Source organism: Acanthochromis polyacanthus, chromosome 3 (assembly GCF_021347895.1).
Source record: "Acanthochromis polyacanthus isolate Apoly-LR-REF ecotype Palm Island chromosome 3, KAUST_Apoly_ChrSc, whole genome shotgun sequence".
NCBI classification, from domain to species: Eukaryota; Metazoa; Chordata; class Actinopteri; family Pomacentridae; genus Acanthochromis; species Acanthochromis polyacanthus.
This window is the reverse complement of record NC_067115.1, coordinates 14606601-14627424: the sequence shown is the minus strand read 5'-3', so window position 1 is coordinate 14627424 and position 20824 is coordinate 14606601. Positions and strand designations below refer to the sequence as shown.

General features: G+C 42.0%; 1 protein-coding gene across 3 annotated transcripts; it reads right to left on the bottom strand.

The window, feature by feature from the left end:
* Nucleotides 1-1105: 1105 nt before the first annotated feature.
* mafgb (v-maf avian musculoaponeurotic fibrosarcoma oncogene homolog Gb) lies at nt 1106-20431 on the bottom strand. 3 transcript variants are annotated; one of them, XM_022207878.2, is made up of 3 exons: nt 20231-20431; nt 6600-6665; nt 1106-6513 (listed from the first exon to the last, which is right to left on the bottom strand). In XM_022207878.2, the coding sequence occupies exons 2-3, from the start codon at nt 6633-6635 to the stop codon at nt 6004-6006; spliced, it is 546 nt and encodes a 181-aa protein (XP_022063570.2). In that variant the 5' UTR covers nt 6636-6665; nt 20231-20431; the 3' UTR covers nt 1106-6003. The 3 variants fall into 3 exon arrangements, with proteins under 3 accessions (XP_022063570.2, XP_022063577.2, XP_051801682.1); XM_022207885.2 differs by lacking the exon at nt 20231-20431 and adding an exon at nt 19723-20163; XM_051945722.1 differs by lacking the exon at nt 20231-20431 and adding an exon at nt 6781-7089.
* Between the last annotated feature and the right edge of the window lie 393 nt (nt 20432-20824).

Sequence of the window (20824 nt, the reverse complement as noted above, 5' to 3'; positions counted from 1 at the left end):
AAATTACCTCATTTCTCATCTGTTCTTGAATTACTTTGGATCACAGCATTTTGTTGCAGCTTTTTGAGATCTTCTGGCCAACTTCATTTTGTCAGACAGGTTCTATTTAAGTGATTTCTTCATTGAACAGGTCTGGAGGTAATCAGGATTGGGTGTGGTCAGTGAAATTGAACTCGCTTCCAAAAATGTGATTAGCCACAGTTAATTAATGATTTAACGAGGGGGGCAATTACTTTTTCACATAGGGCCAGGCAGGTCTGGATAGCTTTTTACCTTAAAACATTAAATCATCATTTAAAACTGCATTTTGTGTTTACTTTGTTTAATATTCAAATTAGTTTCATGGTCTTAAATACTGTTTCACAACACTACATACACAAGCTACTCTTCATTTAAAACTACATGTAGGTCTTTCTGCTTGAGAGAAAAGCTTCAAATGAAGGTTTTGACTTCTTATAGCAAGAAAAAACATGAGTTTTTTCAGCAGTTATTGCAATCCAATGCAACGATTGCTGTGTGTTGTCTGTTACATGTTTGAATGGTGTCATACTTCTGATTTGTGACACATTTATTCAAAGCCCTGCAATGCATATCACACGTAAATGTGTGAAATTTAAAAATGGCATTTATCTTTGGCGAGTCTTTTGTTTAGCAGGTGAGTTAAAGAGCAAAAATAGGTTTGAGTCTTGCAGCAAAAATTGCTGTTAATGTTTCATTCTTTTATTTGCATATGGAAATGCTTCACACTTAGTGCTAATTTGAATCACAACAGATTTGATACTACAAAAGGTTTTTACAAATATATAAGGAAGTTTCTTTCATCTGCTCAAGCTCCGTGCTGAGCATTCTTCACAAAAATGGCTATCATATTCCCAAATTTTTTATTAAAAAAAGTAAAATATATCCACTAAAACATGGTGCAAATTCTATTCCTTTCTTGAACCTATTTTAAATGCAGCAGGCATGTGCTTAAAATAAGGATTTCAATTTAATCTTAGCGTCTTATTCATGATGACAGGTATCAATAATATTTATTTTAAAATTATTAAAACTATGAAAATTCTACACAAATATTCCTTTATTACACAAAACACACAATTCTACATTTTAAACATGTTTATTGGTCATATACAAAATAAAGTAAGCTGTTTATCAACAAACGTACAGTATATACATCAATAAATTAAAAGATGCATCGGACCCGATGATGAAACAGTTAATTTCATGATTACCAATACCTTGTCATCATCACTATCTACAAATTGCAAAAAAAGAACAATAATTTAGTTGAAGATAAATACTTACAAAGACTGTCACATTTTAAGTATTTTCCCATAGAAAGTACTGTCGTAGAATAATTTATTACACCCCATACAGAAATATTACAAAACACAGAATTTCCTATTACAAGGGCTTTTCTGAATAGGTTACACCATATTCACACAAACTCACTACTTTTCTATAGCTTTAAACTGACCATTATATACTTCGAGAAACACAAAGAAAAAATCCCAGCTCTCATGAGCGACCTGGCTGAATGCTCACCAGTGGACAAAGTGGTTTGAAAAAATAATGTCATCAAGAGTAAAATTAAAGAGGAAGACTGTCACAGTAACAACAACAACAACAAAAATCAGCTAATGTGATGTGATACCTGAACTCTGTGTGAGATTATTTTTCACTAGACGTCGTACAGCCGATGTGAGCGGCAGAGGGAGCAGCAGATGGGGTAACTTGGGAGGCAAAACTAACATTATTGATGAAACACCAAACAAACGATCAAAGGAATCCTTGGTTCATTTACTCTCATCGATCTGGATCAGCAGTGGGTGAAAGGGCTTTTAGAGTCCAGTGGTGTGATTCACTAGACGGGAAAACAACTGAATGGCTGCATACCGATTGGCCAAGCAGCAAGATAAGGAGTTAATGATTTGTGTCTTCTAAGGTGTTGTGAGGACGGGCCTGGTAGGCTGCTGAATTAACTCACAGACCATTTGTAAGAAGGGATCGGACAAGTTAAGTAGGTTTTATCAGACGTGTCTCCACCACTCCTTCTGCCTCTGTAAAATATTTATGGAAGCGGTTTAAGTGGTTGCTCGGGTTTGTGATGAAATGCCTTATCATAAGAGGGGGTATGACCCCTTCACAGGCAGCGGAAAATAAGGTCAGCATGTCTTAAAGCTCATAAAATGTGTTATGGAAAGCCACCAAGCTGCCCTGTCTGATCATCACTGAAGGTCAGTGCCGTCAGCTGATCGTGTCTGCTGAGGGAAAATCAGGATTAAACTTCTGTAATGTTCGGCCTCATTTGTGTACACACCGCTTCACACCACTAAAAAGTCTGGAAGACAAAAATCCCAATTCTTCGGCTCGACTGGAGGCCTTACGTGACAGCTACATTGTAGTTTGCATTCAGTTGGAAATGAATTAAACTAAAAACACTAGATGATTTGATGTTTTCACAGTTAACTGTTGAGTGAAACTGGGTAAGCCACAACACATAAGCCAAATTTAAACAGAGGCAAACTGGCACTGGCATTTATAACCGGGCATAAAATGCTAAACACACTGTATATTAGCTCTTTAACCTTGTCACATCACATTGTACCTGCAATTATAAAACAGACAACTTGACAAAACGACTACAATAGCATCACTGCTCCTGTGCGGCAGGAGTTCTAATTTTGCCCTACACAGTTTGCATAATTAGATATGTCTATTTAACAGCAGCCACCATGTTGACACGTTTACGTTTACACAGTATGCATCCTTTTTTAAAGTAGAGGAGCATAAAAAATACAGAGTAGGATTAAACATATTGTTCGACAGTGGCACATACAGTCGTACAGTTTGACACAACCTAGTCTCAACACAAGTCGTGTTTCTTCCTATTATATATCTAAGCGACCACACAGGATCAGCCAGTGAACAACAGAAAAACATCTTTCAATAAAGAAACAGACAGAAGCAACAGAGTGACAGAGAGAGAAAGAAAATATATTTTAAAATACCAATAGTGGCATTCAGCCCATACAAAACAGGACGTGGTTTTTTTTTAGTTATGAAGCAAACACATACATATACTGGGTGTAATACCTAAAACTGCTTGTAGCTGAATACCTCTGGGTATACTCCTGTGATAAGTTATGTGACGTTCTCTTGTTTAACTAAACGGTTACCAATGTAAAGATTATGGACAAACAATATTTTTAAATCTCAAACCCACTTATCTACCCATGTGTTTTCAAATTCTGTTTTATATTAATGTTCTGTAGAGATGACAACACCTTACTAATCTTAGTAACTGCACAGCAGTAGGCTAGCTAACCCATTTTTCTTCACAGTGGAGAAGTAGCGGTTTCAGGTAAAAGGCTGCATGTCTGCAAAGCTTTTATTATGCAAATTGCTCCTATTTCAGTAAATGACTAACTTTAAATCAGGTTAAAAAATGTTTGAGGCAATTGTACTCCCACGTAAACCTCACTCTTTGATAGACCATTAAATAACAAAACATTTTTACACTTCATAAAAGACCATATACAAATGTTATTTCACTTCCCTGACACCTCCAGAAGAGTTAACAAACAAATACAACATGAACAACACTAAATATACACAGCAAAAAACAAAACATCTTCATCACTCGCGACAAAAATAAGTTATAGGAGTGGGCGTGATGCAGCCATAGAGGCCTATGGTTGAGTTTCCCTTCTCTGGTCACCTTGCCAGATGACCTGAATACACAAAACAACAAAGCCTGTGAGGTTAACCAAAACACTTCCTCATCTCATCGGCCAGTTTATCTGCGACAATGAACACCGTGAGCGCTGCAAGGACCAAAATAAAGACGCAAACGCCTGTTCAGAAGTATGTAAAATGGGTCAGCCAAAGTGAACTTCTTCAAAAACATAACTCATAAGTGCAGTTTAACAAACGATCCAACACGTCTGCCGCACTGGAGCTGAGTGATGGGGCCGGGAGGACAAAGATTTTATGATGAGAGAAAGAGTGCAGTTACCAACTGTGTCATCACCCGCTTCGGCCTGAAATCAAACGCGGATCAAAGTCATATCCATGAAATAGTGACGTTATATTACCTCGTCACATACCTACACAGCACACCACACGCTAGTTCACGGTTACACACACGTGCCTAGTCACTAGAGAAAAAACAAAGCTATTCAGTAGTTAAGCCACTTTTGGTACAATTGCAAAATAGAGAGATACTGTATATCAAACAGATTTCATTATACCTTTTTTACATGTCGTTACAAACAATGCAAAGATAATTGTCTTATAAAATTCCAGACTCCACCATACGTAGACAAAGATTCTTGAGTACAGAACACCACATAAGACTACTTTTATGGTAAAGCCCGCATGAAATGACAGCCCATTTGTGTGACTGGAAATTCAGAGAAATATCTTTGTTGAACATACTGTCAGTGATCACATTTTGTGGTTAAAAGCAAAAGGAATGCAACATAAAGTGATGTGATTTGAGCTGTAACCTAATTTTTGAGTCAGCAGCCAATCAAATTTGTTTCCATTTGAACCAAATAAAAAGATTTATGGACTTTTTCGTCATAACTGAACATCAACTTTCTATCTGTGCACATAAAAATGAGAATTAATAGAAGCTGCTGTTTTGCACATCCTTTCGCTTTTTTTTTTTTAAGTAAATGAACTGCCGAGTCACATAAATGAGTGTTATTATTATTATGAATAATCCTGATGGCGACTACACAGCTCGTACAACAACGCACAGCGACAGTTAAATGCTGCTACGACCTAATTCCTGATGGGTCGGTGTTTACGATTAAGCACAGGTAAACACCTGCACTGAATCTCCGCCATCCTTCCACAATTCCTCATGTCCTCTTGACTTCTTCTTGGTGCATATAATTAGGAGACCAAGGCACTTGCCCTTCCAAATTTAATGAATAAACTTTTGAGCGGAACGCAAACAGACAGAAGACAGTGTTTATCTTCATTCAGCTCTGGTGTTCAAACGACCATTTCCCTGAAAATTCTCACACACTAAAGTCGGTAACTTGAATAACTTTGCTTCTTTTTCCTTTATATGTTGCATTTTGTTTCTTCTTTTTTTGTAAATATCAATTGCTCTTCCCCGTCGTTCTGTAAAATCCAGGAAGTACTGTATGTAATAAAGGAAGCCAGTTGGAATTGAAAAAATGGAAGGACAGAGAAAGAATAAGTTTAAGAGAAAGCGAGACATCGAAAGTGAAGAGGCCGTAGAAAAAAATACAGCTAACTAAATATAGCGATACCAAAACGAACACGCGCCACAGAATTTCACAGAATTCCTGATATATAACAATTCACACACAGAGAATACACCTTGGACCTCATGTGAATGACAACACAGTACAAAACAGTAGAAATACAGTTACCACCATTGTATAATATATATTTTTCTATAGTACTTTTCTGAAAAAGTTCTTGGCGAGGTAGAACAAGATGGAGCTTCTCTGCAGCCACTGAAACCAGCAGGTAAAATCATGTGTGAATCAGAACAATGGAATTTTTATAACCAATCTAAAAATACATATCAAACGTACATTTTAGAGCTTTTGTTGACACATCTAACTTTAATGCCACAATTTAGGCAAACAACCAGCGGTAAAACTCTACACAGAAAATTTGACTGATTTAAATGAAAACCAAACAAAATTGCAGATTTTTCTGAAGTGTTTTGTGCATTTTTCAAGATTTTTTTTCAAATTCTTTGACATTTCCTGGCTTTTAGTGACAATAAGAACCCTATGTAACCTTGCTCAAGGGCTTGCCTGTTTATAGACTCAATAATCCTCCTCTGCTTCAATTCTTTCCTTCATCTGCACTGATGTGAGACGGGTGACAGGAACATGCTGAGGCGATGTAGTGAGACTGCCCAGCTGTCTGAAGTCAGCGCAGGTGGAGGAGAGGGAGGCCAGCAGAGAAGAATTAGTCTGATGCAGCTCAGCTCCATCCTGATACACCTCATCTATCTTCACTTCCCTCAAGACCGTGCATCTGTTTTGACTTCACTATTGTAATCACGCTCGTCGCCGTCGCCACCTTCCCTGGTATGAGCGGGCCGATGGACCGATGACGCCACCCCACCTCCTGCTCCTCCTCCTCCCCTCCAGCCCTGACGCCGACCCCGACAGTTGGGCTTCGGGCCACAGTCCTGGCGAAGGTCTGCAACGCCTCATACTTAGACCTAAGAGCGTCCAGCTCGACGCGCATCGACGCATTCTCGTTGGCCAGTTTGTCCACCTCCTTCTGCAGCTGGGCCTTCTGCTTCTCCAGCTCCTCCTTCTGGGTGACCCGCTTCACCCTGCAGCTGGCGGCGTAGCCCCGGTTCTTCAGGGTGCGCCGCCGCTGTTTCAGTTGCAGGATCTCTTCTTTGGAGAGCCCCCGCAGGTGCTGGTTCAGCTCCCGCACCGACATGGTCACCAGCTCCTCGTCTGTGAGGCTGGTGCCATTCTCACCTGGCTCACGCTTCACCTGGGCGAAACAGGAGGAAAGAAGGGAGTGAGACGGAGACGGAGCAGCATATCGAATCCAGAGATGTCAGCGTAAGACTCGCTTACCTTCAAGGCTTTATTTCCTTTGTTAGTCGTCGTCATGCCACAAGAGCCTTGCTCTTCTGAACAGACCTGTGGATATGCAGGAAAGCAACATGCATAAAGCAATGAACATCAAACCACATTACTAAAGACCTCTGTTCCCAGGTATCAGCAGAAATGTATTAAATTGTAGATCAGTACCTACCAAGAAAAGTGGAGACATACCAAATCTAAATTTTCTGTTGTGGAGCATATCACACTGCTATGCGTCGGTATCAGATTGTATGAGTGAAAGTGTCACAAACTTTTCTTAGAATTTCCCCGACTTCCTGTTCCTTGTGGTTACACTGACAGTGCCCACTACCTTTGTGTTGTTAGGCTCTTATTGGCTGGCTTCAGGCCAATAGGAATGAAATGAGTGTGAACGCAGAGGAAGTGGTAAAATTTGTGGGAAGGACTCCAGGGGAAAAACCAACTGTCAGAGCCTCACAAATACACACACGTGCACACACACACCTTAGCAAAGTAGAACAACAGAACTAGACCTGCAGCTACTCTGAGGATAAACATGAAATCAAACCGAAATGAAATGCAGCAAAGTGGAAACAAGAGACAAAAGGATGGAGACACAACAGTGTGAGTCAACAAAGAGCCAGCATGGAAGTGCAAAAGATGAGATCAGACCTTAGAGCACACGGCTCCACGGATGAGCATCGCCACAAGCTCTCAATGAGATGCTTTGTGTGGTGTGTTGTTGGTCTTGCTCTCATCTCAGACCTGTGTGTGTGTGTGTGTGTGTGTGCTCGATAAAGGGCGGCTATTGTTGCTGCTGCTGAGCGATCATCATGAGACCAGTCATGATGACTCAGCAGATTCCTGATCTCACTCCTCTCTCTCTCTCTCTCTCTCTCTCCTTCCACACAAATTTCTATTCTCCTCTCTCTCTTTTTTTTTTACCCCCTCCTCTCTCTCTCTCTCCACCCCCAGCTTCTTCCCCAAATGTGAGGATTTGCTTAAAATATAGCTGCAGGCTTCAGGGAGCCCCAGAGGGCAGGATGGGGGTCAATGGGAGAACGAGCTCACGTGTGATTGGCTGTTTAACAGATAGTGAAATGCAGTTCTCCTCAAAGCATAAAAAACCTGCTTCTCCAGCCAAACCGCTGCACCTGATACTGCTGAATCAGAACTTTAGTTAAACCAATTTGCTGATTAAAGACAGCCTGTTCTCTCACTGTATATATTTACACTCTCTAATGTATTTCACACCGGGGGAAACAAGTAAGAGGTATATTTGGAAATGCCTCCTATTTCATTCACTCCAGTTGGGTAATTTAAAAAGCTCCTTCTTTGGGGAGGTGATGACATTTAAGAGATGTGAGGCGACGCGTCTTGTTTCATCTTCATTCTTTTCTACCAAAAGCACTGCACCGAGCGTGCCAGTGAGCTTCCCCCACAATGCAACTCTGTCTGTCTGTCTCTGAGGGTGCATGAGTGTTTGTGCATACGCTGCCACATATCCTATAGTTATAAATAGCTGTAGATCAAAGAAAAACAAACCAGCAAGCACATACAAGTAATTATGCATGCACACAAAACATGCCAACTAAAAAATTCTGTTTAAAATTCTACAAAATGATGGAGAACATGGGAAAAGAGCGATGCTACACTTTTCCTCACATGTGAGGTTCAATCCGATGGAGCAAAGGCGCCTCTTCATTCAAAGCATTTGACTTCAGTACTTCAAACTCTTCTTAATGGGTTCGGATCAGTCAATTATGCACGTTCTTTCCTTTAACTGTGCGTCTACGAGCTTCATCTCAAATGCCTGCATTACTGCACTCTTGCATTTTGTTGGGATGCAGCTTCCCGGAGCTGGAGAAGCATCCTCACACAAAAGATGGTTTGGAGGAGATGAAGACTGAGGGTGGCTGCTGGGGGTGGGGGTGGTAAAAAGAGGAGAGCAAAGGGGGTGGGAGTGAAAACAGAGGGGCAAATAGGAGGCTGTTTCCCTGGCAGGCGCTGGTTTATTTCCCCTGTGCCCAAACCCCCCACACTCCATCTACATACAAACAAAAAGCACGCTCACATACACATATCCCTGCTGCCATGCCAGCGGGGCACAGTAAAACACACATGTAAAACGGCTGACTGCAAATACGTGTAAACGTGGGTGTTTAACGAGCCAAACAATGCTGATACGTGTGGAAAGTGGAGAGTTGTTGTGTACATTGCAGAGGTTTGATGCCATATTTAATTTAAACATAATTAAAATCACTTTAGATGTTTCGACACAAGACCATCAGAGAGGCGTTTGATTAATGCCAAATTAATTCTGCGACATCACAACAACTCCAAACATACGGTCAGTCATAAAGAGGTATCTTCACTGACAAGAGCAGATGGCTTTGCTCCCAGAGAGTCCTGCTCTCAGCGTCATGGAGTCTGTATATGATGAGACAGACAACAGCATGAAAGCCCCAGAAGATCTGTGGCAAGTTCTCCAAGATGCCTGGAACAACCTCCTGACCAAGCAGCAAAAAAAAAAAAAATCAATGCACAACTGTACACACCACAGATCGATCTGATTATTGCTCACTGCACTTTGTTTGATATTATTAAAAACTAATACATGGCATTAGTTTTGTAGCATTCTCACTTCGCTTGCCTTAAACATTTGCTCAGTACTGTGCATCCACACTGATATAGATCTTTTACAATCATTTTTGTTGTTTGCAAGTGTCTTCTTTCAGATACTCTTTCACTAACAGTCACCGATCACTGCTTGTGGGTTGAAAAATGTGTTCAGGAAAGATGAGAAAAATTCTGATTACAAGATGTGCCAATTTTGTGAACAAAATAAACAGTAACTAAATCTGATCACGAGCAAATCCAACTAAGTCACAGCTGAGAAAAGATGGTACTGGTGCTATGGTGACAACAAATCGCTATTTTAATTATAGATTCATCTGCCAAGTAGCAGCACATCCTTGTAGCAGAATGGTTAAACATTCAATAAGAATACCATGTAACTGTAACATCCATGTCTGGTTCTGGGTGTTTGCTGCATATCATACCCCTCTCCCTTTTTTTTTGTCTGTTCTGACCTGTATTATTATTACCAGAAGAAGGTAGCATCACAGTTCAAGGAATCATCTTCAAATTACTTGTCATGTTCAACTGTGCTGCAAAGATTAGTTGCTAACTATTTCAATAATTGATTCATTAGGTTTTTTGTTTTTTTTAAATGCGAGCTTCCTTAATATAATATATAATGTGTATGGCAAGAAACTAGACAGGGCTTTGGGAAACAGATTTTTTTCACAATTATCTGACTTTTATAGACCAAAAAGCTAATAAAAAAAAAAATCAACAGACGAATCGCCAATGGAAATAATCATGAGTTGCAGCAATTCTGTCCCACCAGCAGTCCAAACCTAAAGATATTATCCATGACATACATTAAAGTCCCTCTCCCATCGTTAATTAAACCTTTAAAAACTCATCCCTGTGTATCAAAGTAAAAATAACCTTTCCTGCCTTAAATGTTTTAGATGCAACACTACACTATAGCTCTCTCTAAAATACATGAACGCTTTGCCTTTCTCTCCATGCACACATCTCTATCTGCTGAAGTTCAAACACTGAAGAACTGCTCTACACCACACAATGGAAAGCTATAACATTGGAGTAATTTTGCCATTTGTAGTAAAGCCGGAAAGCAATTCTGAGGAAGAAAAATGATACAGAAAGCTCTATCCCACAAGATCAGTTCTTTGTGTTAAGTATATATGAAACCTCGAAAGTCTGGACATATGTTTCTTGATAGATGATCAGCCAAGGTATTGATTGCATATTTCACACATGATATGTCCTCAAGTATGCAGATAGGTGGCAAGTTGAAAAAAAACTCTGACCGAATGGAGTTTTTAACCATCTGAGATGACTATTTTTGCTTTAAAAAAGTAAGATGACTAAGTGATTATCACAATAAACCTCCAGTTGCACTATGAAGCCATTTTATATTAGTATTTGTCTCACGCACCAACAATAGGACAGAATATACAGCCCTGCCGATGGTTTCACATTATTCTTCCAATAGGCAGGTTGTAGTAACAAACCAAGAGACAAGGCGACACGCAAATAAAGGGAAGAAGATCTATACAAGCTAACAGACAAACAGATACAAACAATGCAATTTCAATTTCCTGTCACCAGCTGCCCTATCCAATAGAAAATAAAAGCTAAAAAAATAACCATAGATATGTATTTTGCAAAGGAAAATGCATATTTTGGGTAAAAACAATGAAAAAAACTTGCCTCATCTGTAGCTATAGTTAGAGTTGAAGCTTTAGTAGTCGACACTTGGAGACGAGGACAGTAGATTAACTTTGGTTCCTTTTTCATCAAGGTTAGACAAAAAAACTGACCTACACCACAGCACAAAACTGTGTGTGTTTTGTCGGAGAGCTTGGCCCATGTGTAAGTCACTCAGGTTAAGGATCATCTGCTGAGCAAAGGCATCGCCATTCATCTTGGGCGAACACTCAGACACACACACACACACACACACACACAAAGGGCCAGAGGTGTCCTTCCCATAATGCTTGTGGGGTGATCGCTGCGGTGTGGTCAATGCCACAGCCACTGTTGCTACAACAGACAGCTTTTTGCTGTGGCAGGCTGTATTTTTATGGAGCAAGTGAAAGAACGCTGACGACTCCAGAGCAGAGCTGCTTACGGTTACAGTGGAGAGACAACACACACAAACACAGAGGACGGGACATGAGGATGGAGGGAGAGGTGAGGGGTGGTGGAGATGAGCAAAATACGGCAAGAAGACGAGAACAGAGGAGAAAGTCAGGAGAAAAAAAGAGGAACCGATGAGATGGCAAGGTGAAGAAAGAGTAGGTAAAGAAAGGAGGATGGAGGAGGAGAAGGAAGGGTGGTGGTGGTGGTGGTGAAGGAGGACTGAAAGAATGCTGACGTCTCCAGAGCTGATTAGCGTTACACAGAGACATCACACCCACAGCCGAGAAAAATGCTGAGTATGGAGAGAGGACCGGGGTGGGATGGGGTGGGGTGGGGGCTGCAAATGACAAGGGAGAAAGAAGAGAAGAAAAAGAGAGGCGAGTGAGTAGGGAGGAGGAAGAGGAGGAGGACAGGGGTGGGGATGGAGGGGAGAAACGAAGACGAGGAGGAGGACGGCGAGGAGGGCATAGAGAAAGAGGAAGAAGGGGGGGGGAGTGGGAAAGCGTTTGGGTGAAAATGCATCCTCAACACATTTGTAAGAGCTTAGCTGTTGAGAGGGGGAGCGAGGGAGGGAGGAGAGGGAGGAATGGATGGAGGGGGATTGGGGTTGAAAAAAAAAAAAAGCCTGAACTCAGCAACGACCACGACTAAAACCTCCAATTAGAAGTTTTGAAGCTGATCCAGTGCAATGAAACCACTGCTGACCATCTCCCTGTTCTCACACACACACAAAGGAAGAAAGGAAAGCTTCACATTGCGTCTTGTTGACAAATCAAGTCCTGGAGAAGAGATGAAAACAGGAGTAATTGTGTGGCAGAAGGTGAACGCGGTGATCAGGGGGCTTATAAAGATAGATTAAAGAGCACTGGAAACGGCACAAGACATGCGGTGCAGATGACCAGGATGATGAACTCTGGGTGTGTGTGTGTGGCTGGCTTCAGGCTCAGCTCTAATTAATCTTGTTTGAGAGAACCTTTAGCTCCGGCCTTAGACACACAGAGAGGAATTTCTTAGAAAGAGACTTCCTACTTAAAAGCTGGTGGCATGCTGCACACAGACACACAGACACACAAACACACACCGAGGGAAAATAAATGGCCAGATTAGTAGCTCCAAAAACGACCCAAGGGCAGGCGTGCGTGGGCGTACGCAAGCATAAACAAGTCGGCACACAGAGAATGATCAAGAATAGATTGTAAGAGTCACAAGTCGTTGTGATGCGCTGGCAGGGGCTGTGTTTATTGAATAATCCGACCATAACAACTGCCTTAACTGCGTCTTCTCCCTCAGGCAACTCTCTGAGCAATAACGGAGAGCACAAAGGATGGCAGCCGAGAGAGGCAGCGGAGACGCACAGCAGGACGCGGAGAGGACATGATGGGAGAGACACAAAAGCGGAAGAAAAATGTAGGGAACGTGAATTAAAACCTCAGATATAAAAACTCAGCTCCTGGCCACAGTCCACCTTGCCTTTGTTAAAAAAAAAAGCGGAGCGCTCATTGATCTAGCGTGGGCCGAGAGTGTTGAGGCAGTTGGTAAATAATTAATGATGAGCACTGTGTGGAGGCTAATTGAGAATTAGGAATCAGATTGGAGATAACGGCAACCTGCGCGTCGAGAAAGGCAGAGATACAGGACCATGGAGAGAGGGTGAGGAACTGAGGAGTGACTAGGGGGAAGAAAAGACACCAGTATGAGCTCTGAGTTTGTGTGTGTGTGGATGTGTGTGGAGGAAAGAGCAGGAAGCTATTAACTGGGAGGTATGCAGAGCGTGAAATAAGCATGATAACACAGACAGACAGAGAGGCGAAGAGGGGAGATGAAGAGAACACAGGCAGAGTGAAGGAAAAGACCCGCAAAAGAGCAACAATCTAGCCCCTCATATACATATTAGAGTGTATAGTGAGAGAAGTGCGATCTCTTTCCCACTTTTCTAAGAGTTCAAAAAGGGTAGTGTGTGTGTGTGTGTGTGTGTGTGTGCGCGCGCGTGTGTGTGTGTGCGAGCGTGTTTGTGAGACAAGTGTGTTATTAAAGGAGAGAAAAAGTCCTGGCGTCGACACGTTTTTCCCATTCCAGGTAGCAAGTCGGAGTGTGATGACAAATTCCCAACACAAGCAAAAAAAACTGCACTGTCAGGCAATTGAGCTCTGGCTCCTTTTTTTCATAAGTGCTTTCCCCCCTCTTTTTTGAAGAGAAAAAGCATGTACCGTAGGTTAAGTTAGTTCTCTCTTTCTTTGTGCGTGCGTGTGTGTGTGTGAATAACAAACAGAGAGCTGCAAGGAAGACAGCGATAAGTTAAACGACATGGTGGGTTTATTTCCCCCGACACCGCACATCCCCTGGTCAGCAATACTAACTTGAGACAAAGAGAAAGTTTGAGCGCAACAGCAAAGTAAGCACCGTGGACTCTGTGGGGATGCATTCATCATTATCCATCACATTAATGAGAAACTATCATTGGAAACTTCTTTGCAAATGTTTCACACAGGGAAACGCACAAGGGGAAATATGTTTGTGGCTTATAGAAGTGTTATGGAGAGCAGTGACCTTCTGTGCTCAGACATTCCTGGTGACCATTTTAAGGTTTTCCATTTGCCATCACTCATTTAAGATGGTATGACAGGCATTTTGCCAAACACACACACACACACACACAGACGGACACAGCACTATGACATGAGGACATGTGCGTGTTCTACTGTTTCTATGTCAAGTCAAACATATACAGCTGTTTGAAATTAGACATCATCTAGCAACAAAAATGCAAAACCACAAGAAAAAAACATCACTTACAACATAGCCGCTTAACTGAGCTCAAGTTCAATACAGGATGATGTGCAACCCTTATAGATTTTAAAATGTCACCAACAAAGTCCACCGTACACTGTCCACCTCTTTAACTGAGTCCTGTGATACAACAGAGTAATCTAATACTCCTAACTACACCCCGGTTGTTTTTGTTCAGCTTCTGACATGTGTTTCTCTTTTCTGCATTGCATCTGAGAAAATCTTAATGAAGCCAGCAGAACTTAAAGTTCATTCCAGTAATAATCTTTTTTTTCTCATCCTCCAGCTCTCTCCAAACAAACCTGAAGGAATCGGTTTCAGAATAGTGAACCATACATTGTGTGTTCATGCGTTTGTTCAGTAGTTTTAGATCTTCTAACTCTATTGTAATACTCTATAGTAGTCTATTGTAGTGGATAAATAAAGACATTCGAAGATGTCATCTTAGACTTTCGAAACTCACTCCCAGAGCCCCAACAGGAAACTGCTCGACATCAGCAGATTACTCGGTAATGAAATAATCATACACAGGCTTCTAAGATATCTGAGTTCTAGAGCTCAATATGCAGAAAACATAATGGTTAAAGAAAAATAAAGACAAGTCTGACTCCAGATGCTGCTTCTTTATTCCATCAGCGACATTTGATCATTCTGGAGATGATTGGATTTTAAAATTTGATCCATTTTGACTGACAACAGGTTTAATGTATAATTTGAATACAAGGCTTCACTCTGAGCAGAAATTAAAACTCACAGGAGAACAGTTGTCATTCAGTGCCACAGGTGACGGCACACAGCTAGCGTCGCACACACATATACCTATCTTTGTTCACTCTCTTTGCTCCTTGGTCTTAATCTACTGTGTGTGTGTATTTTAAAAGGTTCGGAAATTCATACCACAATCCTGAGATCGTCACACTGCAGTTAAAAACTGCGGCAAGTTAGCGCATAAAGATGATGCAACTAGTAGACAACCGCTGGTACGGATACTCCTGTTACCAGGGCCTTGCATCTTCTCAGCAACACGCCATTCACAATATCTCAACACCGCAACATCGCTGTGGTGTGGAGTGTGTCTGTTTGTGTGTGGAGGAATAGGGAGTCTCCTTGAACTGGAGCCTTCTCAAAAAGCTCCAAAAATCATCCCACAGGTCCTCAGAGGGGAAACGAGGGAACTTTCCTCTAAGAGTACCCCGATCAGAAGAGCAACACTGTAGTTTGAACACAACCATTTCAGAAAAGAAGGTTAGATCAGTAATTTGAGCAACTTAAACCGAATTTCAACTTGTTTTCCATCTAATCCTTTTGACTTCTCGCATGTGTTGCGCTGGGATTTGTCTTGATTTCACACATTTTTTGGTTCTCAGGGAGGTTATGTAAATAAGGAGTCGAGACACTTGTGGAGGGTGGCTACATTAAACGCGCACGCACACACACACTTTTACACACACGCGTCAAAATAACACAAGGACAAGCGGCACACTCGCACAGAAGCAGAACAAAAACAGTGGAGCACAGCAATGATTATGCACCAGATCTGCTTACACCATATTTCATCATTACTGTGGAGAAAAAACACTCAACTATTGATCTGCCCCACTGCTTCCTTTTCTCTCTCTCCCCCGATTCTGTCTTTTATTCCTGCTTTTACTTCTCTCATTTTACTTCTCTCTCGCTCTCAGAAATTTGCAAGCATAACAAGACTTTTTTTCTGAAATGGATCCCAGAAGTAAACAAGATCACGAACATGCAGACGCTGCTTAGAAATTATGTTCACAAACACAAAACTCTCTGGCATGCATACACAAACACGCACAGAGGAGGAGGTGGACACAATATTGTGAACACCTGTGCAATCTAATGCAATCCAGTGTTATAGCTCTGCAATAAATGCTGCCTTTGTGCAGCTTCTTCCTTAATGCAATCTCAGAGCGAAGACGAATACAGAAACAATGCAGCACAAATATAATGCTGTACATTAGGACCAACACACCATTAACTACCACCTCCTCAGAATTAGAGCCTTGAAAAGCTAATTTACAGTTATGGCAAGGCAGTTTATTCCACTATAATAACTTTTTGGTTTTGTGTTTTATGTGTCTGAAAAATACTGTTTTATTCTTTAACCATTCACCAGATCAGTTTTGGGTTTTTTCAGTCATGTTTGACCTAATGTAGTTTAGCACCACGCTCATTTTCAGACACTGAAACATATTATGATTCAAATTAAGTTTTATACATGCATTTTTTACCAGACAGTTCTTTACATTCAGGCATGTCCAGTAGGTGAAAAACATAGAAAATAAGATTTGGATGATGAGAGGTATTGTTTAAGTATGTGTGACAGAACAAAAACTCATATCTTTTTGGCACTGGTATTAAAGATTTTATCAGTACGGACAAAAGAAAACATTGCTAACTTCACAAAAGCCACATTCATTGCAAGGCTGCTGCATTTTATCGCATGTGCCTAACCCTTATGAGCATCTAATGAAAAACAAACTCAAGTATTTAGGACCATACTACTTACTTTCTCAATAAACAGTTGGTTTGTGTCTATACCAATGTCCTAAAATGCCATTTTTTCATAGCCATAAACATAAGTACGTCTCTTTCTTCCTCCAGAATTAAACACCTTTCTCAGCTCAATGCCCCATCCTTCCTTTAACACACAGCCGGAGCAGGTTTTACAAGGTGTTTCATCAACTTGACCCCTGTACATGCAGGGAATCAAACCAATTTATTACAGCAGTAACACAAAGACACACTCACTCCTTAGATGTGCTAAAACAGACCGATGTTATACCAGGACTTTATTCTGAAAGGAGAAGCTTCAGGACAGACATAATGACCAGATGGCGAGGAATCAACCGCCAAGTGGAAAATGAAATGTAAAGGCCAGCTGATAGTAAAATGACTTCCCCTTGCTATATCTTCTTTCCAACATCTCAAAAGTGCAGGAAGGAACTCGAGGACACACACCGTTTTTAACCTTGGTGCTTGTCGCAAGCAAATACACAGACCTTAGCATCTTGTAGGTGTTTTATATCTCCTGCACTCTTTGCACGCTCGCTCACATGTGCACACACACACACACACACACACACACACACACACACGACAAGGCAAAGAAACTAGCTGTGGTAAGTAACAAGTGAAAACGCCATCTGTCAAGCGAGAGCGCATTTGCTTCGCCTCAGCATTTTCAGGGGAATGCCTTGAAGACAAAAAGGTCCTTGTTCTCAATCTCTCCGCAAATCCCATCTCTCATTCTTCCTCCCTCTTCCTTCATCCCCCTTTGCTCCGCGCGCCTCGCCGCTCCGCCACCATCAGCAAAGTTGCACACATAAGCATTGGTCAGCGTTCAATTACCGTGAACACCAGGGAAGGATGGGAAAGTACTTGACAGAGAAATGCACTTCAAGCACTGATTAAATACTGATACCAAGTATAAAAAGCTAAGCCCCTAGGTTGTGTGTGTGCGTACATGCAATGAGGAAAAGGAAATGGGAAAAATGTGTGTGTGTGTGAAAGAGAAAGACAGTACTGGGGGGTTGGAGGAGGGGGGGGTGCTCTTCTCTCCAATACTGATACAACTGTTTCATCATTATGACCCTCTATTACAGTACTTGCCAACTTGCTTACTACATACTTTTGATACACTCTGCAGAGTGCTGACTCCAACTAAAGCTGCTGATATGGAGTCATTAGGGGGTGAAGTTTCTGTTTTTCTTGTGCCCACAGAGCTTCCCTATTACTCTTCAGTGTTTAACAGTTGCAATGCTCACAGGCTGCTACAACACAGCGCATAATGGCTCGTCGCTGGAGATCAATCAGAGGATATTCTGCATTATAGTTCAGTGAGGTGCTTTCTTTTTTTAGCACAAGAGTTCCATAACTGTCCTGGGAATCGGATGATCCTTCCAGCTTTCACGTATTTTTGCATGTTCAACGATATTTACACACAAGGCTGATTTTTGATTTGTTTGACAATGTTTTCTCAAAAAAAAGTGACAGTGAGATCAAGTCAGTATAGGTTAATCATCTAAATAATTTGAAGTATGATAATATTTGTCATGCCCTTGTGCAAATGCTCTTTTCTCTTCACACCACAAATTTATTTCTCCCAATCTTTTTCTGTTCAGGGTCTCTTTAGCAATGATTCCATCACATATTTTACATGTTTTTTAGGTAAAGCATCAAAACAAGTCAATGGAAGCTCTACAATTTTAGAACATTTTTGCAGAGAAGTTTTGACTTTGAAGTGTTGCTGTTGTGTTTTCTTGTTTTGTAACTTACATGCATTAAGGGTTAATGCACATTATCAGAGATGGAAACACCTTTTTAACACTTTAGATGTATTGAAACACATATGACTGCTCCGAGGTTTCTACTTCTTTTGACATCTTCACACAGCATGAAACACAGCCGAAGAAAAATTCCAACTTTTCTGACTGAAAACACATCTTATCAATTTTTCTCTCTGAAATACCCAATATTTATAAATTTCTTCCTCTTTTGTGGAGTTTTTTGGTGTGTGGCAAACAACTGGTTTCATTTTCAGATTCTTTAAATCTGTAGTCAGCTTATGTAGTGTAAACCACCACCTTCTGATGTGTTTGCTCCAAATCATTTAAGGGAAACAAGCCTAATGTGCATTTTTTGTATTTTTATTTTGTGCAACAATTAACATCTATTGACAGTTATACGGCTTCAGACTCTCAACAAGCTCCAAATAATATAGTTTTGGTCCATCACATGCAAATGAATGTACATTTTGAAGCCCAAAACGGATGTTATGATGCATATCTTTAATCTCTGGCTGCTCTTCCTTTTGTGACGTCACAAAAAAGTCAATTAAAATGCATATGTGGAGGTATTTCTTCAAAATAAATGCAGCTTTTGCCTCTTCTTTCATTCACAGTAACTCACTGGGGTCTCTGGGCTGAGAGCTGCTCTTTGAATCCACTGAATAACCAAACACATTTAGTGCCATTTCAAACCGCCATCAATCAGCCTATGCGAGCTTTAATTATCCCCACAAAACACGTCCACATCCACGACAGGAGCGGGCCCCGTTGATCTCACAGTCGAAACCCCCCCATCTGGTATAAACCGAGCTCTGCCTCCGTCGCTCCTCCAGACCTTTGTCCGCCCGCCGCCGGTGCCATGTTGCCATGGCTCCCTCATGCCTCCGCTCCGCTCCGAGAAATAACAACGTTGTGATGAATCAGCATCTCTGCCGCGAGCTCCAGCCGGTGAGCACGCCGGGACACCGACCGTTTCCCCCGCGTCTAAACCGGCACCGCAAGTCGCAGAAAACACCCCCACAGACCGCTATTGTTGTACAGACACATGAAGTGGAGGCCTGACACAAAGCAAATGTCAAAACAGTCGCAGCCGGGAGACGGTGTTTAGCTAGCGGCTGGACGTCTGACAGCTACTCCGGGATGACAGGCAGCCGCGGGGATTTCTCCTCCTTAAACCACATATTCTGCTCATTTCTGCCACCAAACAAGCTAAGACTAGACGAAAATGCTCGTTTAGGAGTCGGTAAAACAAATAAACACCGTTGCTTTAGCTAGCGATAACAGCTGACCGGCCGTCTTACCTGAACAGTGTCCAGTTTGTGTGTCCACCGCTGCCGCTGCTCGGAGCGCGGACTACCGGGGGAAGCTAACGGTCACCGGCGCGCTAAGTTGGGACACTTTCTAAATATGTAGCCGTGTGGCCGCAGCGCAACGAGGGAATCCCCGGCGGTAGCAGCGTCCCGGCTCGGTCCTCCAATTCCGACACATGGCTTCTCTCTTTAAGCTTGACAGCCGCTCGCAGCCTGCCCCCCTTTGTCTGTGCTATTATGAAATCACCGGTTGGTCGGCGGTGCGTGGCGGTTCGAGCGACCCGACCGGGTGCCGGTGCGGAGCGTACCGAGACCCGGGCGGTGATGATTCAGCACTACTGCCCTTTAAACGGCAGCGGTGGTGGCGGCGACAGCGGTGGGATAAGCGGCAACATTAGAGTGATCAGCAGCGGCCGTGCACACTCAGCAAAACAACACATCGACATTCAGCACTTTTTAAAAAGCAGTTTCAGTTCCGATGTCCACAAAGCTGACTCACCAGAAGTCAAACCGGCGCCGTTAGCCCACCGCTCCGTACGAAGGCTGAGGGTTCGCCGATGGCTGGTGGAGCCGGTGTGGAGAGGAGACAGTTGGAGAAGTGTTTTTCCGCTCCCGCCTTCTCGCAGGTCTCTAGATATATCCACTCCTTCCTCGCTTGTTTTAGTCTGTGGTCGGAGGCGCCAGACGTCAAATGATGTTTGGATCACATGGTTTCATTCATGAAGGATCTACGCAGCCCGCATTTAAAGAGACACGAGACTCTACTACCGTGTGTTTGAACAACACGCAGCGTGGAAAGTGTGACCAGACAGCTGTGCACTTTTCTAAACTTAGATCAGACCCGATGATCCAAACATGGACCTGCACTGTAAATCATTCTGGGCTCATTCAGCTTAAACCCTACTGTCTGAACAATGTGCATTTTATTTAGCTGTGGAATTCTAAAGCAGAGTTAAATGACTTGATCTGGAGAAAACAAGTTCTAAAAACTTAACCCTCCTGTTGTCCCCATTTATGGGCACCAAAAATTATTGTTTCTTTGTCTGAAAAAAAAATCCAAAAATTCAGCAAAAATAATCTTCAAATTTCTTAA